Below are 27,972 nucleotides of genomic sequence, written 5' to 3'. Positions count from 1 at the left end.
ATAGGCGTTGCCCGAGACACACTGATAAAATGAGGACATTTCCCTTTGGAAAGACAAAGGCGATGCTACAGATGATCAAAATCTACAAAATTTTGAACCCATAGGACAGGAATAAGCGGAACCCCTCCTTCCCAAAAGAAATCCGCACAGGTGTTTCATGCTCAAAAAAATAACCATATTTATTTCATTTTTTTAATTATTCATTTTTAAATAACACTCTTCCTACAAAGAACTCAAAATGTATAGATAGAACTTATCATTAATAACCATAAACTTTCTTAATACTTCCGAAACGGAGGGGAGGGTGGGGAGGGGAGGTAGACAGGGAGGGCTAAGAACAGGGCTGCGAGTCTGGACAGAGGCAACCAGGGTGGGGCCAGCACGTTGCTGGAGGGCCGGGCACCCAGGGAAGGACCAGGAGAGCACCCATTTCCATGACCTCTGCTTGGAGAACAAGGTTCAATTTCACTCATGAAAGAAAATGCTTAGGGTTTCTTCACAGGGAGCACCGGGGACCGTCCGCGGCCCTGGCGTTTTCTAAGTGGCATTACCGGAAGGCAGTCACAGACGCCTCGTAGCAGGTGGCTCCGAACAGACAAATGGCCAGTGAGTCTGCGGTCCTCCAAGAAACCACGGCGTGAACCAACAGAGAGGGGTAAAAAGCGAGGGGGACGGAGACGGGTTTTCTTCCATCTGCCCCAGCGCGTTCCCGTGTCCCCAGAGGGTAGAAGGAAAGCAGAAGTCTGCCTTTACATTCCTTTTACATCCAGTGGTTATTCCGGAGAAAGCGCTGCAGTGCGTGAACTCCTCCAAAGAAAACCAAGACAAAATGAGTCAGTGCCTCCCCAACTTCCTGTGGAAGAAGATCCTGTTTGACAGAAGAGCGAGAGAGAAGTTAAAAAAAAAAATCAATAGAATAATCCAAAGGTAGAAACTCAATATTAATATTAATCCAATGAATGCCACAAACACGCTTCCTGGGCTGCTCTATGAATTGCATGAGCAGGAGAATATCTGGATCTGTTCTTCCAAACGCCTGGGGAAGCTTTCCTCTGGATGTATTTTTCCCATCTGAACCATCTGCAAGTGGGGGGCACCCTTTCCGGGGCTGGTAACCTCTGCCTCTGGGGTTGCAGGGAACCTTCTCAGTCTTTTCAAAGAAGCCAGACCTTTGCTTCTTCAAACGTGCCAGCCATGCTCCTGCCTCCGTGTCTCTGCTTTCCACCTGCCTCCACTGCACCCCGCCCCAGAGATGCATGGCTCCCTCCCACCCCTCTGTCAAGGTTTCGCTAGGAAGTCATCCTCTCAGTAGGAAGGCATTCCCCCATCTACTTAAAACTGTAAACCCCTCAACACTCCTCCTTCCTTTTTTAATTTTTTTTAATTTCCTTGTTTTATTTTTCTGCACAGTATTTGTCATTGACTGATAAACTGCATACTTTATTTGTCTGCTTATAGTCTGTCTGCCTTTTAGGATATAAACTTGGTGAGGGGCCCCTGGGTGGCTCAGTTGGTTAAGTATCTGACTTCAGCTCAGGTCATGACTTCAAGGTTTGTGAGTTCAAGCCCCGCATCGGGCTCTGTGCTGTCCTGCTTCAGATCCTCTGTCCTCTCTCCCTCCGCCCCTCCCCCACTCTCAGACACACACACACACACACACACACACACACTCTCTCTCTCTCTCTCTCTCTCTCTCTCAAAAATAAATAAACATTAAAAAAAATTTTAGGGGTGCCTGGGTGGCTCAGTCGGTTAAGCCTCCGACTTCAGCTCAGGTCATGATCTCATGGTTCATGGGTTCGAGCCCCGCATCAGGCTCTAGTGCTGACAGCTTGGAGCCTGGAGCCTGTTTCGGATTGTGTGTCTCCTCTCTGCCCCTCCCCTGATCACACTGTCTCTCTCTGTCTCTCAAAAAATAAATAAATGTTTAAAAAATTTTTTTAATTTTAATGTTTAAAAAAAAGGATATATACTCCATGAGATCAAGGAGTTTTGTCTCTTTTAATCATTGTCATATCTCCAGTACTTCAATGTATCCTGACACATAATAGGTACAGTACTCAATAAATATTAGCTCTATAAATGAATGAATGAATGATAAACCAATAGTAGCAAGCTAAAGAATTCAGGCTGTCCTGTCAGCAACTGGGAGTCATTAAAGGGTTTTTTCTTTCCTCTTTTATAGTTGGTATCAGTTAGGAAAATGGAATGAATTTCCTCCCAGCAAGGTTGATGAGAAAAGGTACAGAGTACCTAGTCAGATACTCATATATTTAAATTCCAGTTTTGGCACTTAACTGCCGAGTGACCTTAGGTTACCTAATCTCTCTGAATCTCAGCTGCTTCTCATGAAGTACTAATCCACTAATCCATAGAGTTATTGAGAGAATTGAATGAAACATGTAAGAGTCTCTCAAAAGAACCTGGAAGAAATTATTTAATAATAAATGTTAGCTTCCCTCCCCTCTTTCTAACAAACCAAGAAATGCTGTATGCATTACTGCACCAGTCGGTCCCAGAGGAGACAGAAGGCACACTCAAATTAGGATAATTCAGGGACAGTTAAATAAAGAGCCTGTCTACAAAAGTGGAGGGCACACAGGGAGGGGCAATACCTGGGCGGGTAACCTCTGAGTTGTTGTCTGTAGCGTTGGGGGGCTGGGGGAGGGGCACAGTTTCTAGAACCCAGAAGGAGAGTCCTATGGAGACAAAATTCCAAAGACACATTTAAGATCCTAAAAGCAATGGGAAGACTATTTTAAAATACAGTTTCTATCTAGGAAAATTACATGCCCCAGAAAAAAAAAAAAAAAAAAAGACCAGGTCCCTCAAAACCCCTAAATAGCAAAATAGAAGGTGTTATTTTGAGAATCAAGGCCTCCTAGAAAACAAAGAACACTGCTTGCTTACATGAAAAGAACAAGGCACCAAGCTGCCTGCGTGACAGACAAAAGAACTTGGTAAGCTCCTTGCTAGGGCACCCCCAGAGCGAGAACGAGTTTCCTTAAATACGCCCAAAGCAGGAAGACATCTGGAGAACCCCTTGATTAAACAGGGTACAAAAGGTGATGACTATATACAAAAGAAGTACGTCATTCCAGATGTGAAATTCCGCTAAAGTTGCTTGATTTAAGTCTCTAAGCAGCAGAGTTAAGCCTTGAGCGTTTTATAGCCACACTTCAGAGGGATTTTTTTAAATTATTTTTTAAACGCACCGTGAGCTACTTAAAGGTGATCTAAAATGCAATCTTGTGGTCCAGGACAAGACACCTTTCAAAGTCTAGGGCAAAGCCGGCTTTGTGAAATACTGCAGGAAACACTAGGGCAGGCTAAGGATAGATATAGATCAGTGGACTAGAATGGAGAGCCCAGAAATAAACGCTCACAGTCAATTGATTTTTGACAAGGATGCCAAAGCAATTTAATAGGGAAAGAATAGTCTTTTCCACAAATGCTGCTGGGACAACTGGATACCCACAGGCAAAAGAATGAAGGTGAACTTTTAACTCACAGACTCCACAAAAAATAACTCTAATGGATCAAAGACCTAAATTGAAGAGCTAAAACTATAAGCCTCTTAGAAGAACATATAGGTGTAAATCCTCATGGCTTTGGATGAGGCAATGGTTTCTTAGATATGACCCCGAAAGCAGTAGAAAAAGAAAAATAGATAAATTGAACTTCATCAAAATTAAAAAGTTCTGTGCTTCGAAGAACCCCATCAAAATAGTGAAAACGGGAGAAAATATTTGCAAATAATATATCCGATAAGGAACTTACATCTAGGATGTATAAAGAACTCCTACAGCTCAATCATAAAAAGACAAATAGCCCAATTTTAAAACGGGCAAAGGATCTGAATAGACGTTTCTCCAAAGAGACACCCAAATGAGCAGTAAGCACATAAAAAGATACACACACTAGCCATCAGGAAAGTGCAAATCAAAACCACAGTATGAGGGGCGCCTGGGTGGCTCAGTCAGTTAAGCATCCAACTTCAGCTCAGGTCATGATCTTGTGGTTTGTGAGTTCAAGCCCCGTGTTGGCAGGCTCTGTGCTGACAGCTGAGAGCCTGGAGCCTGCTTCGGATTCTGTGTCTCCCTCTCTCTCTGCCCCTCCCTGGCTCATGCTTGTGCGCTCTCTCTCTCTTTCTCTCGCTCTCAAAAATAAACATTAAAAATTTTTTAATGATAACTTTATGAAAAAATAAAATATATACTGTATAATTTACCTGTTGAGTACTGTACTGCTAATGGTGTTTAGAATATTCACAGAGCTGTACAACCATCATCGGAATCAACATTAAGTTTATTTATTTATTTTTAGGAGAGAATGTAAGTGGGGCAGGGGCAGAGAGAGAGGGGGACAGAGGATCTAACACGAGCTCTGCTCAGAGAGCCCAAGGTGGGACTTGAATTCACGAACCGTGAGGCGCGCCTCATTTCTTTTTAAAAAGCTGGAGAAGTTCGGTGTCGACTTATTAAGCTGTTCGGATAAATTTCAGACACAAGTAAATTACAACCTCAAACGTAAGAGAAAGAGGGAAAGGGAGAAAAATGGAATAGGAGGCTACCTAGAGCAGTGATCTCTTAATTGGGCTGAGAATACAGAAAATAGGTGGTTGTGATTTGTCTTCTGTTCTCTCCTCTTCAGAGAAAAAATCAGAAGGAACCGTGAGTATTCAGAATTGGCAGATAAAGAGGCAGGGAAGTTGAACTAAGGGCTTTCCTAGAATTCATAAAGTCCAGTCATCAGTGAAAACTTTCCTCCAGAGGAAACAGTGGCATAGAAAGGAAATGGTAAATATCTCGGGCATGCTCATAAATGATCCACAGCACACAGGTGGTCAATTCCAACTATTAAAAGGGCAAAGGCAGAAAACAAATTAATTTTTTGGCCGAGCTAACATTTATTGGTCATTTTCTGTGGGTCAAGCTCTGTTCTAAGTGGTTTACAAAGATTATCTCATTTAATCCGTTCACAACAGCCTACTCTCTGCTCCGCAGCCAGTCCCTATTCTAAACATGAATCGGCTCATGAAGCTCTCCCTCCCCAGAAGCTTCCTTATGCACAGGATAAAACCCAGACACCTTATTATTGCCCCTAAGGCTGAGGCCAACTCCTGAACCTCAACTCACTCAGCTCCAGCCTCTCTGGCCCCCTCACGTTTCCTTAAGCCTATTCCTACCACAAGGGCTTTGCACTCCCTGTCCCCCTGCCTGGAACACATGTCCCCCAGGTAGTCCCATGGCTCACTGCCTCACTTCCAGTCTCTGCTCAAATAGGTTGCCTCCCCAGGGAGGCCTTCCCGGATCACCCATCCCAGGTCACTCTCCATCACTTGGTATTCCCAATCCTGCATCGAGCCCGCATCCCTGCCTGACTCGTCATCCACTTTACTGTTCATTTTGAATGAGATCGGTCCATCAAATAGTTCATTTGACTCCCTGTGTTTCTTTCCTCTGTGTTTCCTTCTTACTTTTAGTAGCGTCATTGTTGGGACCCTTCATTCATGTTTTGTCTCAGGGAATGTTTTATCTAAGGGAGAGGCTGAGGGTTCGATGCATTTGAAGCAGAGCGTAAAAGAGGACATGGCACTCCCTGAAGCCAGGAAGATGGTGGCAGCAGTGATGAATCCTCCCAGGACAGGTTTTTGAGGGGAAGAAGTTGGGCTCTGAGAGGCAGCCCCCTCCCCATGGAGCCTCACATATCATTCTCTCTCGACTGGCAACTATAGGTTATTCCGATGGACTTGAGCACTTCTAAGACATAAACAGTAACCATTATTCTTTTCTGTTTCCCCTTCTTATCTCATATAATAATCAGGAGAAACAAAGAAATCAGCAGGAGTGGGGCTTAGAGCATCACCTCCCGGTCCATTCGAGGAGGAAAACCACGGTCAAGGGTTTTCTCCTCCCTGAATGGGTATTCAATTCACCTGGGGAGCCTTTAATGTAATTTCTTTTTTTTTTTTAACACTGATTTATTTTTGAGAGACAGAGAGCAACAGAGAATGAGCGGGGGAGGGGCAGAGAGAGAGGGAGACACAGAATCCAAAGCAGGCTCCAGGCTCTGAGCTGTCAGCACAGAGCCTGATGCGGGGCTTGAACCCAAGAACCGTGAGATCATGACCTGAGCCCAAGTCAGACGCTTAACCAACTGAGCCACCCAGGAGCCCCAAAGTACCAGATGCCCAGGCTACACCTCTTGACCATTAAATTAGAATTTCTCAAGGTAGGGCCCAGGCATCTGTAGTTCTTAAAACTTCACAGGTGATTCTAATATCCACCCTAGTTGGAGGGTGTGCAGCAAAGTCTCTCATACTTTAACATGCACGCAAATCTCCAGGGCGGGGGGGATGGGGGAGGTGTAAAAAAGTAGATTCCGACTCCGGCACTGTGTCTGGGGCATGAGCTTGTGAGTATTTGACCTCATGATGCTGATGCTGCTATCAACCAACCACAGTTTGAGTAGCAAATATGAGATCAATATTATTAATCCTTATGTTCTGCTAATTCCTGGGCCTCCCAGCCACTTGGTGGTCATAGTTGTGTCTGCTCTTCCCTCCTACCCAACTGGCTGTTGCTGCGGAAACCAAAGACTCACCTCTCGAACCATCCCACGATTGATGCTGTCCCCAATGTTTCTCAACTGCATGACCAACTTGTGGATTATTTCCTCCTGGTGATGGTTCTGGCCAACACTACTCTCCTTGGGCTGAGAAGGCGGATTGTGATCTGCATTGGCAGAAAAGAGTTCAAAAGAGAGTATTAACTATCTATAAATCACTCACCTCTAGTCACCAAAACCATCTTACAATGAGAGGGATGATATCATCGATGATTGTAGAAAAGCAAAGCCTTCCGTTGGAATAGATTCGCCCTGTTCAACATAGTTTGAAACATAATTAAAACTACGCATTAATTTTAAATTTTCTAGAAGCATCAGGCAAAAATATTTTAGTAATATATTTTACTTAAGACAATACATCCAAAATATTATCATGAAACATATAATCAATACCATTTTTTTTGAGAGAGAGAGAATGAGAGCAGGGGAGGGGCAGAGGGAGAGGAAGAGAGAGGATCTTAGGCAGGCTCCATGCGCAACGCGGGCTTAATCTCACAATCCTAATATCATGACCGGAGCTGAAATCAAGAGTCAGACGCTTAACCAACTGAGCCATGCAGGCGCCCCCAAATTATTAACAATATGTTTTGCATTTTTCATACTTACAGCACATCTCAACTCAGGTTTTATCTTTTCACTAGAAAACCTTGATTCGTAGTTGGATTTTATGAAATTTACAGTTTAAAAGGTAGAATCATATATCCAAGTTGTTAAAAAATATATATATTATATATATAATATATACATATATCTCCAAGTCATTCCAAACATACCTAATAGTTTTCCAGTTTTCCAACAATTAAACCAAGTATCAGTTTTTAAACTTAAATTAATTAAAAATAAATAAAACTTAAAATTCAGTTCCTCAACTGGCCACATTTCAAGCACTCAAGTAACAGACACGGTTAGTAGTTACTATACTGGACAGTGCAGATCCATATCTTTGTAATTTTATAAAATAGATTTTTCCATTTAAAGCTTATTCTTATATCCATGATCCTTGAATGAGTTCCTCCAAACTTTATTTGCTTCTAACAACCAATAAGTGTTTATTTTTAATTTTTTAAATGTTTATTTACTTTTGAGAGACAGAGAGGGGTGGGGAGGGGCAGAGAGAGAGGGAGACACAGAATCTGAAGCAGACTCCAGGCTCTGAGCTGTCAGCACAGAGCCCAGCGAGGGGCTCAAACTCACAGACCTGAGCTGAAGTTGGAAGTTCAACTGACTAAGCCACCCAGGCTCCCCTAACCAATAAGTGTTTTCAAGCAACACTATGAGTAAACTACTGTGCTGGGTGCTTTGGGGGAACTTATAAAGACAAGTTCTTCTGTTGCTTACAACCCACTGGTTAGGGATTAAACAATTAGCATTCCTCAGGAATACAGAGGAGAGGAAGATAAATTTGGACTAAAGTAGACAGATAGAAGTATGGCTTCATAGATACAGGGAATTTTGCATTGAACCTGTCTTACTTCAGTACAACTTGAGGACTTTAATTTTTCAGGCTTAGTACTGAGAGATGAAGTCCTGTCCTCAAAGAGTGTAGCAAGAGAGAGACACAAACTACAATTCACCATGTTATAGTAAGAGTGAGGTCTACACAGAGGAGTCAGGGCAGAGGTCCCAAAGAACATGATAACTGAGTTCAGTCCTGAAGAATGAAGGATGAATAAGAATTAGCCAGGAGAGGGGCGCCTGGGTGGCTCAGTCAGTTAAGCGTCTGACTTCAGCTCAGGTCACGATCTCACGGTTCGTGGGTTCGAGCCCTGCGTCGGCCTCTGTGCTGAAAGCCAGCTCGGAGCCTGGAGCCTGTTTCAGATTCTGTGTCTCCCTCTCGTTCTGACCCTCTCCTGCTCTCTCTCTCTCTCTCCCTCTCAGAAATAAATAAAAAACATTTAAAAAATTAAAAATAAAAAAAAAAGAATTAGCCAGGAGAAGAGAGAGATGGGGAGATGGCGGCGGGGCCAGCTGAGAAGGAGTGGCAAACGAGACCTTGCCAACAGAAGTGTCTGTGACATGAGCAAGGGCATGGGGGTAACAGACAGTGAGGTTTTATACATAAACCTGAAGCAGTGCTACTACTGAAAGGCGGTGAATGATGGGAGACGGAGGTAACAGAGTAGGCAGAGAAAAACCTTGAAGGCGTGGTGAAAAGCCTGGGGCTTCATCCAGTAGAACAGGGGACCCACTGAAGGCTTTTAGGCAGGAAATGACTTGATCAGATTTGCTTCTAGCTCTTACCCTCTGGGATCAGAGTGAAGATGGGCAAGGCTTAAGGCGGAGAATGTATTAAAAGGCTACTGAAGGGGCGCCTGGGTGGCTCAGTCGGTTAAGTGTCCGACTTTGGCTCAGATCATGATCTCACAGTCCGTGGGTTCAATCCCCACATCGGGCTCTGTGCTGACAGCTTGGAGCCTGCTTCAGATTCTGTGTCTTCCTCTCTCTCTGTCCCTCACCCCCCCTCCTCAAAAATAAACATTAAAAAAATGTTTAAGGCTATGGCAAGGTGCTGCAGAGAGATGATAAGGAGTTGCCTAAAAATAACTCGCATGCTTACCACATACCAGACCATATATGTGTTATACTACTGACTACTCCCTCACAATGACCCCCATGAGGTCATTACCCCATGCTACAGATGAGAGAGTTGTGGTTTAATTTTTTTTAATGTTTAATGTTTATTTTTGAGAGAGCTGTCAGAACTTAAAAGATTTAAGAGTTATCATTTATTTATTCAATAAAAATGCAGGAGCAGATAAGATCTTTCAGAGCTTACATAGCTGATGGATAGACTGATGCTTGGATAAGACTGGTGGTTCACAAGAGAAGCAAAGGAACAAAAGCCACCAAAATGGCTAAGAAGGGATAGTCAGAGAGGTACATGGGAAATCAGGAGAAACGGTGTAACAGTATTTTCTAACCATCTTTCAATGCTTATTGAAAATTTCCTCCTAAAATGTACTAACGGGCATTGTTACTTGGTTAAGTATGGTATACAGAATATGACTGTGTGTGTGTGTGTGTGTGTGCGCATCTGTGGGGGGGGGGGGTGTTGATGGTGATGAGGAGGAGGAGGATTCAGAATCCTGAAACACACCTTAGAGTCCTTTCACTCAAGATGCCTATCACTATCTGACTTGCCCACACCCCCCCTTCCCAAAGAATCTGCCATGTTGCCTAAGCAATCTAGCTCCTTCTGCCTTGTCCCCACCCCAACCCCAGACCACAGCCATTTCGATCAGAGATGAATACCTGGCCCAAGAACATATAATCCACTGGCTGGCCAAAAGAGAACAGGGTCCCTCTCTCTCTGTTCAGTGTTCAGAAGACTAAGTTCAGGAGACTAAGGGAAAAGCTGGCAGTGGGACGAGTAATGCCACAAGACTATGTTGGACCCAGGATATTTCAAAGCCTTTGCAAGTGAAAATTATGAAGGGGAGGGAAACATTTAAAGGAGAGATGGAAGAAGGTGGCTGATAGAGAAGAACTAAGCAGAGCAAACACTTATAAAGAAAGAAAAAAGAAAAAAAGACTGGTCCCAGAACTGCCTCAGAACTTGAACCCTCCAAGTTCAGTTCTCTTTCATAATCATCCTCACCAGCAGCCACAGCTTTCTGAAGGTGACCGGAGTAGGTTTCTCTTCCCTGCAACCAAACAAATAATCATAAATATCTATATCAATTATCATTGTCCAAAGCTGTCGAATGTAGATAAAGTGTGTAAGAAAGAGTGTTGGCTATAAACCGGCTTCAGGACAGACTCTGAAAGGAAAATTTAAAAATCAGGTTCCTGATACTAGTGGCTTTTGTTTTTGGTTCTGGTCTTTTACCCATTCCTCATAATGCAAATACCCCATAATACCCCATTTGTTGAATGCAAAATGGATTCAGGGCTCTGTTGTACTCAACCTATTTAGTCAGAATTACTTGCTGACTAAAGAGAGTCAGTATACCTGTCCTATAGACATTTACACAGCAAAACAGCTCTACCACCATATTATAAGAAATATTACAAGATTACAGGAAAGAAATTATTAAAGCTCTAAAATAGTCGTATGTTCTTTTAAATACAGAGAACAAACTAGGGTTACTGGAGGGATTGTGGGTAGGGGAATGGGCTAAACGAGCAAGGGGCATTATGGAGGACACTTGTTGGGATAAGCCTGGGGTGTTGTATGTAGGGGACGAATCACTGGCATGTACTGAACTCATTATTACACGATATGTTAACTAACTTGGATGTAAATTAAAAAATAAATTGGGGCACCTGGGTGGCTCAGTCGGTTAACCGTCCGAATTCGGCTCAGGTCATGATCTCTCCGTTCATGGGCTCGAGCCCCACATGGGGCTCTGTGCTGACGGCTCAGAGCCTGGAGCCTGCTTCAGTTTCTGTGCCTCCCTCTCTGCACCTCCCCTGCTCGTGCTCACTTTCTCAAAAATAAATAATAAACATTTAAAAAAATTTTTTTAATAAATAAGAAATAAATAGTTAATTTAAAAAATAAGTAAATAAAAATAGTCATATGTTGGAAGAGTGAGAAGTTTTGTGTCAAGATAATTAAAATGAATTAAACAAAAAAGCAAAGCTTTACTCTTTTCCAAGTATTGAATGTTTACTTTTATCCTTTTTTAAAAAAAATGTTTATTTTTAAGAGAGAGAGTGAGTGTGCATGAGCAGGAGAGACGAAGAGAGGGAGGGACAGAGGGTCCAAAGAGGGCTCTGTGCTGACAGCAGAGAGCCAGATGTAGGATTCGAACTCACGAACCATGAGATCATGACCTGAGCCAAAGTCAGACATTTAACCCAGGCAGCCCCCAAGTATTGAATTTTTAATTCAGAGGGGGATATATATATATCCACACAGAATTCTGAAAATAAAATCACAGTCTAAATGGCCTACTGGGGAATTTGGGACAATCGTGTGCGTTAATCCTTTTGCAAGAATAATTCCTTCATAAAGCAAATAATAAGCCTCAATGCAGCGGGCTTTTAAAAGTATTGCTGTGTATTGCAAGTCCTACATCAGCAACGTTGACCCGCTGTTCCTTCAGCTGCATTTTGGAAAACTTTAAAGCAAACATGCTTCTGAGATATTATAGGTGTTTCTCTGCTGCTAGGTATAATGTGAATATTTTATTTTCTCATATGGTGACCATGCTTTCATAATCTTGACTTTGTTCACTAAAAATAGAGGTGTACGGACTCCTGGCTCAAGAGTGAGCACGAGCATTGGCCTCCCATTTCCCCTAATCCCTCCCAAGGCACAATCAAAAATGAATGTATTAAAAAAAAATAAAACCACAACAGTGAAAAGAATGGGAGACTGCGTCAACAGCAGATGAGAGATGCGTACGTGCTTCTGGAAGGCAGAACGCAGATGAGACAAGGTGTGGACCAATGAGCCGGGCAGAGAAAGCGCCAAGACCCCCCCACGGGAGCTCCTGAGAACTGGAAGCCCTTTTACTCCACTAAAACCCCAGAGCTGGGAGAGGGAGATGCGGCATTGACTCAAGTCTGTTGAGGATCAACTGTACCGCTTGGTACCCTCAACACCCCCAGGCCACTAAACCCAGCACAAACTTTAGGAAAAAAAAAAAAAAAGAACCCAGACCACTCTTCTCTAACGGGAGAGAACAAAACTTGCGAAGAAAGCTAAAGCTTCTTTATAAATGTTGGTGCCTCAAATTAAAGGTTGTTCTAGCATTTGGGGTACCTGGGCCAGAAAATGAGCTCCCTAATTCATGCCCCTAAGGGCCCCCCTCAAGTCAGAGCCCTCCTATGCCCCCATATGAGTCCCCACTCAGCAGGGAGCTAGTTAGGCATAGGGGTAAAATTCTGAAGCCAGATCACTTGGGTTCCATTGTTAAATCCACTACGGATAACACTGCATAACCTGCGGCAAGTTACTTAATCTCTCTATGCCTCAGTTTCTCCAACTGTAAGATAGGAATAGTAATGTATTATTTCCTCAACCTTAAGATTTTTTACTGCCTCCAGAATCAGAATGAATTTTACATCCTAGGCGTGTCATATTTCAACATTTACTTTCTTAGTAGTGAACGAAGTGATGGTATACTGTACAGTTGATGGAATATTAAACTTAAGGAAATACTGTAGTAACTACCTCTATAGAGAGGTTGTTGAGATGATAAAATGAGTCAATACATTTAGCTCCACAGAGCAGTGCCTAGAACGTGGATAAACACTACATAAATGTTAGCTGCTGCTACCAGCTAAGAAAAGAGTCCCACTTACACAACAGCAGAAAAACCCACACCAGCTACACAGTCCATTATTTCTTTAAAATAACAATGGATCACCAGCAACTGATAAGGACCACAGAATGCAAGATAAATACCAGAAAACAAATAAAACTAACCTTGAAGAAAACATAGAACTCAAGGAATGGAAAAGTAAGTTTGCAAATTCTAAAGTATATATTTTGAGAGATTTAAGAAAATATTACATTCGAGAAACAAAAGAGAATGCTATGGGGAAAAAATCCTAAAACAAAATCTTTCCGATTTTAAAAATATGATTGTCAAAATTAAAAATAAAATGGGTGGTCCAAAAAAGTAAAGTCAAGGTAATCACTCAGGAAAAAACAAAATAAAAACAAAAAACTGAAAATAAAAAATATGAGAGAAAAGATAGGTGATATAGCGGGCCAATATGGAAATACAAGCATTTGATTTATGGGACTACCAGAAAGAGATAGAGTGGGTAAATTTCAAAACAAACAGTGTAAGACAGCTTCCCAAAGCTGAAGGTCACCAAACTTCAGACTAGAAAGTCCCATACACATGCGAGCATGCACGCACACACCCCCTGCCCCCAAGTTCTCAGGGGAACAAATAGGGAAGTAAAAGCCTCACCTCCGGAACATATTAAAATTTCAAAACACTAAGCAGAGGAGATGCTAAAAACCTCCAAAGAGAAACATGGATTAATTAGGCAACTGACTTCTCAACAACAAATACTAGCTATATGTATACAAAGGGACAATTTTTGCCCTCATGAATTTTATAAAAAATTATTTTCTTTTGGAGTGCCTCTGGGTGGCTCAGTTGGTTAAGCGTTTGACTTCAGCTCAGGTCATGATCTTACAGTTTGTGAGTTCGAGCCCCATGTCAGGTTCTATGCTGACAGCTCAGAGCCTGTGGAGCCTGCTTCAGATTCTGTGTCCCCCTCTCTCTCTGTCCCTCCCCACTCAAGCCCTCTCTTTCTCTCTCTCTCAAAACTATATACACATGAAAAAAAATTTTTAAGTTAAAATTTAAAAAAGTTTCTTTTTTTAAATAGACTTCATGCCCAGCATGGAGCCCAACATGGGGCTTGAGCTCACAACCCTGAGATCAAGACCTGAGCGGAGATCAAGAGTCAGGCGCTTAACTGAATGAGCCACCCTGTATCCCTAAAAAATTATTCTCAACCTAGAATTCTATGTCTGGCTGAAGTCTCAATTATATGTGAGAGGTGAATAAAGGCATTTGCAGATACGCAAGGGCTGGGGAAGTTTTTCTCTCAGAATACAGAATTTCTTAGGAAGTCTCCCAAGGGAGTCCTACTCAACACAGAGTATGACTAAACCAAGAAAGAGAAAGAAGATTTAGCAGAAGGTGAATTCAACTCGTGTAAAGGGAAGTCCCAAGATGACAGACGTACAATAGGCCTACGGGGCACCGAGATTGGAGTAAGAAAACAGCCCGAGAAGGGGACTTCCCTGGGCAAGAGAGACTTGCTGAACACTGGGGGGAACTCAGAGCAATCCTAACTACAAATCATGCGGCGGAAGAGAAGGAAAGGCCATGAGCAAGTGCAGAAAACAGTAAAAGGTCATACAGGACATTTATGGTCTGATTGTGAAGCGACTTCAAAAGTGGCTTAGGTTGAAAATGAAGGAATTGTTCCATAGTTCCCTCCAGCAGGATAGCCCTGTGTGGTAACCTTCGTAGCATCTGTAGGACTGGGCCAAATTGTAAGCAATTGTCGCTTTAGTACCTTGTCTCGTTACCGGCAAGTGATTATTCTCAGGAAAAATCATTCCAGTATATATAGATTTTATTCCTGGTAGCTACCCTCCCTAACTCCCAGACTCTTGCACAACCTTTTACCTCTGGATGCTGACCCAACAGGTAGACAAAAATGAGGATGAAGGTTTTGAAGTCTTGGCCCCTCTGCTACCAGATTGGAAAACACCCCCCCGCCCTTTTGCAGAGACAAACCACTTTGCCAGAATACAAGGCCTCGTCTCAAACTTGGTGTGACCTTTTCTTTCAGCGGAGGAAGAGTGGCTTCTTTCAGGGGAGCTTTAAGCCATTAGCTAGTGCTCTAGGTTCAGCCCCTTTGAACATCTAAATCTGCCAAGTGCAAAATCAACAGTGGTTGCCTCCTCTCAAAGGACAATCTTTCACAACCAATTGAACACGCTGTAGTTGAATGTTCGATTGCTAGCAATACCTACTCATTTCAGAACAGTGTGCTTCAATGCAAGCGAGACTACTCATCAGTCTCAGGAAGGTTCAAAGTATCTTACCAAGGTCAAACTGCTCTTTTAAAAAAGGACCTGCTGGGGACAGGGTGGCTCAGTCGGGTAAGCGTCCAGCTCTTGATTTCAGCTCAGGTCATGATCCTGGGGTGGTGGGATAGAGCCCCGTGTGGAGGTCAAGCCCCACATGTGGCCCTGCACTGGCAGTGTGGAGCCTGCTTGGAATTCTCTCTCTCCCTTGCTCTATTTTCCTCCCCCACTCTCTCTCTCCAGAAAAATAAATAAATAAACTTTTTTGTTATCGATGTTGTTTTTTGTTGTTTTGTTTGAGAGAGAGAACATAAGCAGCGGAGAGGAGCAGGAGAGAGAAAGAGAGAAAGAATCTTAAGCACACTCCATGCTAGCATGGAGTCCTACATGGGGCTCTATCCCATTACCCTGGGATCATGACCCAAGCCGAAATCAAGAGTTAGGTGCTCAGGGCGCCTGGGTGGCTCAGTCGGTTGAGCGTTCAATTTCAGCTCAGGTCATGATCTCATGGTTCGTGAGTTCGAGCCCCACATCGGGCTCTCTGCTGACAGCTTAGAGCCTGGAGCCTGCTTCGGATTCTCCCTCTCTCTCTGTCCCTCCCCTGTTCTCTCTCTCTCTCTCTCAAAAATAAGTAAAACATTAAAAATTAAAAAAAAAAAGGTGCTCAATTGACTGAGCTACCCAGATGCCCCTGGAAAGATGAACTTTGAATCAAAGGCAAGGGCCAGTAGTATATCCTTCCTTTGAGATAGAATAGAAGGAGGTAAGATGTGATGTTCACATAAAGAAGTCGATTAAGGGAAAAGGAGATTCAGTTGTTTACTCCAACGACATCAATTTTGTACGTGAAGCAGAAAACTAGGCCATCTGCTGGCAAAGAGGGGGATGCTGAAGTGGCTGAAATTAGTCACTAACAGAAATGGAAAAAAGATAACTAACCAGAGTTGTATAACAGGAGTATAATCACCCCCCACCCCCACAAAAAAAAAGAAAAAAAAATATATATATAACCTTGATGTGCATTCTCTTTCCGGGTGGTGGTGTCCTAAACTTGAATCTAAAGAAAAGAAATTTTGGGGGTGCCTGAGTGACTCAGTCGGTTAAGCATCGACTCTGGCTCAGGTCATGACCTTGCAGTTCATGGGTTGGAGCCCTGTGTACAGCCCTGTGCTGACAACTGGGAGCCTGAATCCTGCTTCAGAGTCTGTGTCTCCTTCTCTCTCTCTGCCCCTCCCCTGCTCTCTCGCTCTCTCTCAATGATAAAATAAACATCAACAAATTTAAAAAAAAAAAAAAAAGAGAGAAGAAATTTTTATCCTATCCTCACATTGGGGAGGCTTCAAGGCTTGGCCCAGTACTTGCTAATTTCCTGTTCTTAGGCAAGATACTTAGCTTCTCTGTGCCTCAGTCTCCTCATTTGTTAAAAAGGACTTTAGGACTATTATGAATATTAAAAAATGATGTTCATAAAGTGCCCGATATACAATACGCTCTAATTTATATGTCTTAGCTACTGCCACTGTACTTGCTATTAGGCAATATTTACATAAGTACAAGAATGTAAACTGAGGCTATCAGTTTCTAACTTTTAGAGTCGGCTGATAGACAAAGTCTGGAAGAGTTGCTTGTGGCTGGAGGTCAGAATGTAAACACTAACAACTCTGGCTATGTAAAAATTTAAAAGTATAAGGGACAAATAGCAGGGTATAGAAGGCTGAGAGAGAAAAGAACGGGAAACTTCGTAACTGCATCTTATAAAAGGGGGAGTCATGTGAAATAATAGTGATGAAAAGTGAATAATAGTGCTGAAAATATATGAAATAAGAAAGAGGACAGAGAGAGAGAGACACCATATGTTTTCACTCATATGTGAAACAGGAGAGACTTAACAGAAGACCATGGGGGAGGGGAAGGGGAAAAAAATAGTTACAGAGAGGGAGGGAGGCAAACCATGAGAGACTCTTAAATACTGAGAACATCCTGAGGGTTGATGGGGGGTGAGGGAGAGGGGAAAAGGGGTGATGGGCATGGAGGAGGGCACTTGTTGGGATGAGCACTGGGTGTTGTATGGAAACCAATTATATTAAACTATAACCAAGCTACATTTTTTTTAAAAAAGAGGAATTTAAATTATTTAAGTTTAATAAAGATAACAAGTAGAAGTACTACAATAATAATTTAACTATCAAACATGAGAAGAGAATGAACTAGAGTCTGAGCTAACCTCACCTGTCATATTAAAGAATCAATGGGGGAAGAAAGAACCAATGAATGGCATCAATTTGGTAAATCAAGAGATAGAGGAATAAATGCATTATTTGAAACAGTGGTTCTCAATTCTGGTTGCACGTGACTATCCACTTGGAGACTGAAAAATTTGGCGGGGGAGGGAATAAAACTACATATAGGTGTGTTTTTCTAACAAGCAGCCAAGGTTGAGAATCACTAACCTGCCCAACTGGAAAACACAGCCAGTTAAAGAGTTTCCCTTCTGGAAATGGGTCAGTGGGATAGGGGTGGAGGTGAAAGGGGAAGATCAATGTTAACTTAGCCTTCATTCATTCATTCATTCATTCAACAAATATAATAGAAGGTCTTGTGCGTGCCAGGCACTGCTTCAGGCCCTTTTTCACCATACACTCTCTAGTACTGGTTGATTTGCTTTCATGGACATGAGTGCTTGGAAAAAATGTTTTGTTTTTTTTTTTTAAATGTTATTTATTTATTTCTAGGAGAGAGAGAGAGACAGGTGAGCAGGGGAGGGTCAGAGAGAGAGGGAGTCACAGACTGAAACAGGCTCCAGGCTCTGAGCTGGCAGTCAGCACAGAGCCCGATGCGGGGCTCGAACCCACAAACCGCGAGATCATGACCTAAGCGAAAGTCGGACGCTTAACCCACCAAGACACCCAGGCGCCCCTGGAAAAAATGTTTTTAATGCAATGAAAACACAGCATTATTACCCGAATCCTCATGTTTAAATACACCGGGCAGCTAGCAAGAACCACTCCTGCCTGAGTAGAAAGTGTATCACTAATGCAGGGTGATACAGTTGCAAAAACACAGTCTTTCACAAGGGGACAGCCAGGCTGTGACCTGACAGGGAAAAGACAAAGGGCCCTGGAGAGTAGCCACCGCACTTCACAGGCCCTTTTTCCTACTGCCAGATGGGCTGCCTGGTTGGGTTCAAAAGTAAAGAGCTCTAAAGGCAATGGTCTCAGAGTCCCTGAACCCTGCAACAGAGTCAAGAGTGGGAGGGAGAAGACAGGAGGCAGAGAGGGCCACCGTCTCCGTGTATTAACTCAGCTCAAGTAGGTCGCTTACATAGTGGATGACATATATGGCCCTCTGATAAAAGCTGCAACCATACTGCCTGTCATTTCAGTTTCTGTTGTCTTTAGGAGCATCATGAAACATATACACATTAACGAGATTCTTATTTTGAAATAACACCCTAAGGATTAGTTGACACCCCACCAAAGATTATTTGAGGGTAGCAGTGAGGGCTGAGAGCTCATCCAAGAGAGAAGATGCCCAGAGAGAAGAAAGGGCAACTGAGGAGGGAGACCCCGCAAATGGAGGCCACCTACTTCGAAATGAGTTTAGGGCCAGCCCTGCCTGTGTCAATCAAAAGCATAATGACTTGCATCTATTAGTTTAACTGATCAATTAACTGTCACCCGGGAAACACAAAATCTAGTATTTGCGTGAGGGGGATGGAATACAAGTAGGATGTATCTCAGTAATGGATGTTGGGAGGAATGAGGAGCTATATGGAAGCCGACAAGACGTGGGTAGCTCAGTTGGGAAGGCAAAGGTGCAGAAAAGGAAGAACATGGAGATAGGGCGTCACAAAGAATTGAGTGTCCCAAAGCAAGGGGTGTGTTTTGCATTTTGGAACTCAACATAATTACTATACTTTGTGCACGTCTGAGGACTTATCTATTTCATAACTCTGGGACCTAGCTCAGTGCCCTCTACATAGAAGGTACTCAACAGATATTAACTGATTGTGATTATAAAGATGCAGTTACATAAGGGGGTGGAGAGAAGGGGACAGAAAATAAGCCAAGAGTTAGATGGAAAATGTTGGCTCTTCTATAACTTTATCTAAGGATGGCCCTACATTTTAGTTTCTCTTGAAGACAGATCTTTCATTTAAACTTGTAAAATATCAACAAAAATTCACATTCACGTATTTTTAACTCTTGATATAGAACCTTATCAAAGCCTGAAGATACTCTGACCGTTGGCGGTGAGAGTGTAAATTGGTACAATTTCTGTGGGGGGCAATGTACCTATTTATCAAATTTTACAAATGCAATTATGTTCAAGATTATTTGCTATAGCCCGGGCTTTAATATTAAATGATTGGAAGGGTGCCTGAGTTAAGCATCTGACTTTGGCTCAGGTCATGATCTCACAGCTGTGAGCCCCCACATCGGGCTCTGTGCCGACAGCTCAGAGCCTGGAATCCGCTTTGGATTCTGTGTCTCCTCTCTCTCTGCCTGTCCCTACTCATGTTCTGTCTCTCTCTCTCAAAAATGAATAAACATTAAAATGTGTGTGTGTGTGTGTGTGCGTGTTTGTGTAAATGATTGGAAACAACCCATATGTATATTAAGAGTAAACCATTTAAATAAATTATGTTATATTCACACAATGGAATAAAATGCCCCTGTAAATAAGAATGACACTCTGCAAGTATTAATGCACAAAGATCTCCATCATATTGTTAAGTGAGAAAGCAAGTAAGGACAGTGTGCTTTGCATGCCACCTTTCCTCTAAAAGGAGAGAGGGTATACAAATCTATATTCACAATTGTTCCTATTTGCAAAAAGAACCTCTAGAAGAATGCCCAAGAAACAAGAACAATGGTTGACTAGAATAAGGAGTGTTAACAGTGGGATTCTGAACAGATGGAGAACAAGGACACAAGAAAGACTTATCACCATATGCCTTTTCATATTCTTTAGTTTTCCAACCATGAAAATGGATTTTTAAGCAATTATATCACACTTGGGGTATTAGCCACTGTGGGAAGTCATTTAAAATTAGTAACTCCTTTACTTTTAATGTATTAACATACTCAAAAGTTAATTTTAAAAGTATCTCAGAAGTGTCATAATTGTATTGTGGTTATGCAAAAAAAATCTTTGTTCTTAGGAGACAAGTTATTTAGAGATGAAATTAGTATGTCTACAACTTTATCTCATAACTTTCTCTGTAGCAAAGAAAAATATCTGCACTTGCATCCATATGTGTGTATGAATGTGGAGATATAAAGCAAATGTGTCCCCTCAAAATACAATTTTTTGCCTGGGTGGCTCAGTCGGTTAAGCGACCGACTTCAGCTCAGATCATGATTTCCAGGTCTGTGGGTTCAAGCCCCGCCTCCGGCTCTGTACTGACAGCTCAGAGCCTGGAGCCTGCTTCCGATTCTGTGTCTCCCTCTCTCTCTCTCTCTGCCCCTCCCCTGTTCACACTCTGTCTCTCTCAAAAATAAATCAACATTAAAAAAAAAACTTTAATGATAAATCTATGCAAATGGTATGTGAGTAACAATAGACTTATTTGTGCAATTTTTTTTGTAGATTTAAAATTTTCCAAAGTAAACATTGGAAGGGAAAAAAAAATCTCAAAAAAGTCCTCAAAAGTTAAATAAAACATTTCCATTTAGTTTCCATAAACTCTTTGGACTTGTTTTCAAAGTTCTCAAATTATCCATCCAGGCTTCTTACGCCACTTGACCAAAACGTACTTTGAATCACATCTCAAAATTTACTTTCTCAAGATGTCTTTTTTGAATTTTCCAAAATAATATGTCTCTTACCACTTTGAATACCTGTAGTTCTTTTAGTTCTATTGAGATACATCATATTACATTTTGCTACAATCATTGTGTTTTTATTATAGGAAATAACAGAGATGATAAAGCATAATAGGTGTGTATATTAGTATACTTAGCTGTTGTACACACATTGTCTATAACAATAACCATAGATTATGTTACTCCCTAAGAGCTTAATTGAAAGAAAAAAGAAGTGTCTCTCATGATTAAAAGGCAAGATTAATTTATGTGTAGCAGAAATGAATGAGATGGACAGTCATTAGGAGGGGAGAGGCTACCAGCTCTCTCTTGACCAAGCTTCTCCCTCTGTCTGCAGCTCCAACCACCCTTAACTCCTTCAGGTCTCAGTCCAGGAGTACATCTTGAGGAAAGCCTTCTGAATCTCCCTGCCGGGGCGAAGACCCATCGGGACCTCTTGTTAGCCCTTAGCACATTATATTTAACATTAGTATGTTTCATGGACTATCTGTGTCCATTACAGACTGCAGGCTCCAGGAAGGAAGGGACTGTTGATGTTTCTGTTCACCAGTGTCACCCCAATATCTAGCACAGTGTCTGAAATATAGTAGACCCTAGTATTTTTTTTAAAAATTTTAAATGTTTTATTTCTGAGAGAGAGAGAGAGAGAGAGAGAGAGAGAGTGAGCGAGCAGGGGAGGGTCAGAGTGGGAGAGACACACAGAATCCGAAGCAGGCTCCAGGCCCCGAGCTGTCAGCACAGAGCCGGGAGCAGGGCTTGAACTCACAAACTGTGAGATCATGACCTGAGCCGAAGCCAGATGCCCAACCAACTGAGCCACCCAGGTGTCCCCCACCCAGTATATTTTTAATGAATTTTTAAAAAATGTCCCTTTAGAGGAAGAGGGGGAGAGTTGATGGGCCTTAGAAGAAAAAAAGGGGAGAGGGGCAAAAAAGGAGCATCCAAGCATTTTCAAAGGGAAAAAGAGGCTAAAAATCTGGACTCTTACTTCTACAATCAATATATCCCACTTACACTTACATACATACATACACACACGCGTGTACCTAATTCTGCCCTTTCCTACCAATAACTCTTACATTTTTAGAAGTGGGAAAGGCCTCTTTTTGCTTTCACTAATTTTTGTCTTTCCAGAAGTTTCTAATTTCCCTGAATGACCCATCAGGATGACGGCTCCAGACTTCCCAAGATCCTACCCAGCCCCTCAACTTTTCTAAGAGAAAGCGGCTTTAAGTTTCCCCGACAAAAAAAAATTGTTTTCTTTCTCCAAAAAGTTACATGCTCAGACGTGGCTATTTCCCTAAGGTAACAGAGACGAATTTTGGCTTCAACGAGTCACTGAATAATGACTGGTGATGTCCATTTTCAGTCTACGTCGCAGCCTGGCACAAACGCCACTGAGAGGATAATGGGACCTTTTCAATAATCCGCTTCCCCCGTAGGAGTTTTACGCTGGGGAGTACTTAAGGTTTCCTTCCTTCCTTCCTCCCTCCATTCCTTCCTTCCTTCCTTTCCTTTCTTCTTTTTTTTTTAAGACAGCTTCCGCAAATCCCCTGAGCGACTTCCCGCGACCTTCGCGGGACCTACAACCGGCGGCGCTGCACCTGCCCCCACTCTCCGGCGGGAAGGCGCGCGCCCGGCCCGGCCGTTTTGGCGGCAGAGGTCACGTGGGCCCGCGGTGGCCAATGAGGGACGCCCACGGCGCGCGCGCGCGGCGGCCAGAAGCGGTCTCCCGCGCGGGCCCAGGCGCGCCTGGTTCGCTCCTAGGCGCTGACGCGAGCCGGTGCCCGGGAGACTGGCGCCCCGGATGCCCTGCCGGGTGCCTCCGATTACCCTACGGCATGGCGTTCTTGACGCCGCACTGACACCTCCGTGTCCCTTTTACACCGGCCCCTTCAGGCTGCACACCCCCCTTTCCTTCAGCGGTGTCCTAAACGCTTCAGCGTTAGAGAAACGCGCTGCTGGCTCCTGGGCCGGGGAAAGGGTGGAAAGGAAGGAGGCGGCTTGTGCCTGCTCCCACCTCACGCCGACTGATCCCTAGTCTCTTACTCTTTGGCGGTCCTTGAACGCACACCGGTGACCCGCCATACTAAACAACCTGTCACAAATAAGATTTCACATTCACAGTAAAGGGAGAGTTCTAGGCACGAAAATTAGGTTGTTGGCTGTTATTCTAGAAATCAAACCTAGTAGGTTCGTTAATTCACCCCCCTTCTGCTTTAGAGGTGAAACTAATTAGGAAAGCATTTCGGGTAAACGTGGCAACCGCCCACAGGGCACCTCAGAAGGCGCCTGAGGAGGAGGAATCTGTGAGGATAGAACGATACAGCTGAGTGTGAAAACATACTGGGAAAGGTTGACCACCAAATGTAAGTTCTAGAAAGGTGATAACGATTGCACACCTTTAGGAATATGCTGAAAGCCACTGGATTTTGCCCTTTAAAAGGGTGGACGTTATGGTGTACGGATTACATCTCAATTTACAAAACAAAATATATGTTCCTGAAGGTATTCCTAGGTGACAGACTCACAGGCTTTGAGAAACTATTGTTGACACCTGCACAAATCAAAGTTCGATATTTTAGTCAGTGTAGTTCTTCCTAGAAAACAGATACCGGGTCTGATTTGGTGGCAAGAGACTCTCAGCCTAAAATGTGCACCTTCTCAGTGGCATATAATTCTTTTAAAACTGGAGAATAGTTTGAGATTAGCTTTAATTATTCCTTTCAGGTGTCTAGCATATTCTTTAAAAAAATTTTTTTTAATGTTTATTTTTGAGAGACCGAGACAGAAACGGAGTGGGGGAGGGGCAGAGAGAGGGAGACACAGAATCTGAAACAGGCTCCAGACTCTGAGCTGTCAGCACAGAGCCGGCCGTGGGGCTCGAACTCACAAACAAGGAGATCATGACCTGAGCCGAATGTAGTAAAACACTTAACAGACTAAGCCACCCAGGCGCCCATGTCTAGCATATTCTTAATCTATAAGTCTAAAACCCCATAGATTTAACCCCAACACTCTCCAGTGCTCTCCAAAACACAAAACCTTCATTTTCCAACATCCGGGGACATCTAGGAATCACGCCAATTTTTGCAAACTGAAATTCAAGTTTATCTTTCCTTCATGTTCTTTCCTATATGGGCAAAATCAAAGAGGAATCTAAACTAAATGTTCCCTACTTAACATTGTCTGCTCAAGTTAAAGACGCGGTTTTTTTATTCCAAGACAAATTGGATCTGTTTTAGTTCATTTGCAATCATCCTCATGAGTTGTCAGAGCAACAATTCAGAGCTAATAGGGACTAAGAGATTTAATACCATGAAGCAAAGTCCGTTTTAGATTTTACCACCTAAGAACACTGATGGATAAGATTCATCACAGCTAAGGTTCAAGTAATCTCTTTAATGTCCAACTTTATGTCCTCAATACCAAGAAAAATGCATGCTAAGTAGAATATTTATCTTAGCTTAGTACAAGTGGTATCTTACCTGGGCTCCTTGACATGGCTGAAACTGGCTGGGAGCTAACAAGTCAGGTCATGTACTCCTGAAAACTGTATTTCAACACAGGGATTTGCAACAATTTGTTACTTTGGGAGAGGGATTCAAAAGTTCTTTAGGTTCACAAACAATGGCATCGTGTTTTTCTCTGTTGAAAAATATATCTTCAGAGAATTTCCCTCATCGGTATATACTCAGTATGTTGGATGAATATTAATGTTCCAACATTACAAGCAGCCTTTATTCTATGCCTAAAAGGGTTATGGTTTTGAGTGGAAAATGGAACAGGGTAATTAATTATCTTTTTCAACTTAGATAAACATCTTTCTGTGCTGTTGGTCTTTAGATCTGCTAACACCACCCCACATCCTCACCTCCAAACAGTTTTTCTTCATCATTTCAATAGCCACATTCTACCAAGAGAACATAAATTAGTATGCATAGATAAAGGAAGACAAATTAGTGTAGCCAAAAGAAAATAGATTAAAAACCTAGATGGGAGGATTGGAGATGAAATACATTTTGTCCTACTACCTTGTATTTGTGTGATTTTGCATTCTCTCTTTAATTCTCCATATACACATAGTCCACCTCTTCTTCTTTTTTTTTAATTTCTATTTATTTTCGAGAGACAGAGTACAAGTGGGGGAGGGGCAGAGAGAGAGAGGGAGACACAGGATCTGAAGCAGGCTCCAGGCTCTGAGCTATCAGCACAGAGCCCGATGCGGGGCTCGAACCCACGAACTAGGGGATCACGACCTGAGCCAAAGTCAGAGGCTTAAACGACTGAGCCACCCAGGCACCCCTATACATCGTCCATCTCTAAGGACAATAATGAAAACTATTCTCCCACACCAATTTTTTCTAATACTGTAGCACCAATCCAATACATTGAATAATTGAGCTAAGACTTTCATTGTTTACCAGTACACTTAATTCTCTTGACATAAAGATTGGCCACAGAGTTTCACTTTCTAGTTTCCCTAGTTTATCTTCTAAATCTAAGCAGTTACTAGAAAGGGAAGGAATGGTTAAGAAAAGCCAGACAATAAAGAACAACTTAAGAAAGTAACAGGTGAGGCCTTTAGGAGCCTTAGATCAGTGCTATCCAATAAAAGATGTGAACTACATATGTAATTTTAAGATTTCTAGCAGCTACACTAAAGTAAAAAGAAACACGTAAAATTAATTTTAATGATATATTATTAACCAAATATCTCCCCCAAATAAATCCAAATGTTATCACTCCAACAGGTAATCAATATAAAAAATTAATGAAGTATCTTACATTCTTGTTAATGTATGTACTCAAAATCCAGTGTATATTTGATGCTTACAATACATCTCAATTCAGACTAGCCGTGTTTCCGGCGTTCAGGAACTACATGTGGCTAATGGCTGCATTGCCGTTTTAGACAAAGAATCAAGAACCAAAAAGAGGGGTACTTGAGTGGCTCAGTCAGTTAAGCATCCGACTCAGGTCATGATCTCACAGTTCGTGAGTTCAAGCCCTGCGTCCAGCTCTGTGCTGACAGCTCAGAGCCTGGAGCCTGTTTCAGATTTTGTGTCTCCCTCTCTCTCTGCTTCTCCCCTGTTCGTTCTCTATCTCTCAGAAATAAATAAACATTAAAAAATAAATAAATAAAAAGAAATTACTGAAAGTAAAGCAATAGGCAGCTATCAGAGCTATGCAAACCAAGAGGCGTGGAATCCTCAAGTAGGAATCTGACTCATTTTTCAAATGTACTACATTTTCCAGTGGAGAATGCTGCTTGATTTTGAGTTTTGTAATTTGGGCCAGATTACAGAAGAGGGAGCTATGGGCTGAAGGGTTGTGAGTGCCTGGGCATTTTTGGTATCGTGGGCAGTTTGATGGTATTTTTTCAATCTCTGTGACTTACTTCTTTTATAACCGAAAGTTTGTACCTCTTCATACCCTTCACTTTTTAACAGCTTGACATTTTAACTATATTCATCAGGCAACCTTCTGATCCTAACTTGACTTCTCACGTAAACTTTACTTTAGAAAAACGACATGTTCTCCAGGTAATGCATCACGGCCAAATCAGCTCTGAATAAAATTATTAAATTAGTAATTAGTCAAGGTTGACAGTCAAGATACAGAGTGAGGTTCTTAGCTCAAAAGAATCAGCTGATATATCGCCTTACCCATCAGCCCACTGAGAGATGTCATTTTGTACTGTGTATTCACATGACATCGCTAGATAACTCACAATAAAATATCGAACCGTGGCCTTTTAAATCAACAATCAAAATAAAATAAAAAACAACCAAGAATGTTGGAACTGATTTTCCCCAAATAGGTTTTCATTATCCTTTTTCCCAAACAATTCTGCAGGATGTTGAGACGTATTTATTGAAAAACAATCCATGCTAATTATATTTTTCATCTAAAATATACTTTTAAATGTATGTGAGAAAAGCACAATGCTCCTTTATATAGTTGTTTGTATAATTAGATAATTGCCTTTAGGAAATAGCGTGCCTACCTGGAAACACCAGGATTCATGAAAGCGTGATAATGGATTTGCATATGGAAATGAGGCAGCTACTGATCTGATGTATGTTGTCTATTCAAAAATCATTGCTTTATGCTTGTCTTATTATTTCAATATGTATTTGTCATATTTTTCACTTAGTAAATTATTTTATCTGCTTTGGAAATTGTTCTGATTTTAAGTTTAAAGTACACATGAAACTAAAATTTAAATAAAAAATTGGGGGCACCTGGGTGGCTCAGTCGGTTAAGCATCTGACTTCAGCTCAGGTCATGATCCTGTTCTCTTGATCAGTGACCACGTGCTGCTGACCAGTGCTGTGTGTGTGTGTGTGTGTGTGTGTGTGTGTGTGTGTGTGTGTGTGTATCGTGGTTTGTGGGTTGGAACCCCACATAGGGCTCTGTGCTGACAGCTCAGAGCCTAGAGCCTGACTTGGATTCTGTGTCTCGCTCTCTCTCTCTTCCCCTCCCCCACTCACGCTCTGTCTCTCCTTTGAAAAAAAATAAACATTAAAAAAATTAAATAAATAATAAACATTAAAAATTTTTAATAAAAATTTGAAATAAATAAATAAAATAATTTTTAAAAGTAGGTATGAGTGAAGTCTTTATCATTTCTTACAGCAATTAACTCATGTATGGAATTACATGGGGTTTATTTTATTTGAGAGAGAGAGAGAGAGCATGAGCAGGGGAGAGAGGGGCAGAGGGTGAGAGAGAGAATCTTAAGCAGGCTCCATGCTCAGCACAGAGCCCAAAGTTAGACCCTATCCCATGAGATCGTGGGATCATGATCATGCCTGACATCATGACCTGAGCTGAAATCAAGAGTCAGATGTTCCCCCCAGCCACCCCTGGACTTACATTTCACTGTCTACGTGTGGTAGGCTGAATAACGGTCCCAAAGATGTTCACATCATAATCGCCAGAACCTATAGATATTTCACCTGGTATGGCAAAATGGATTTTGCTGATGTG

General features: G+C 42.2%; 1 protein-coding gene across 1 annotated transcript; it reads right to left on the bottom strand.

Moving 5' to 3' along the window:
• Positions 1 to 235: 235 nt before the first annotated feature.
• PXT1 (peroxisomal testis enriched protein 1) lies at positions 236 to 26,695 on the bottom strand. The gene is given in 5 exon segments (XM_039235290.1): positions 236 to 868; positions 6,607 to 6,737; positions 24,465 to 24,542; positions 24,545 to 24,624; positions 26,646 to 26,695. Coding segments are annotated over 5 exon segments (447 nt in total). The 3' UTR covers positions 236 to 760.
• Between the last annotated feature and the right edge of the window lie 1,277 nt (positions 26,696 to 27,972).

The sequence above is a fragment of the Hyaena hyaena genome, unplaced genomic scaffold, assembly GCF_003009895.1.
Source record: "Hyaena hyaena isolate Hyena2069 unplaced genomic scaffold, ASM300989v1 scaffold_96, whole genome shotgun sequence".
NCBI classification, from domain to species: domain Eukaryota; kingdom Metazoa; phylum Chordata; class Mammalia; order Carnivora; family Hyaenidae; genus Hyaena; species Hyaena hyaena.
Note: the sequence above shows the minus strand (reverse complement) of the source record. Positions and strands in the feature narration are given on the sequence as shown.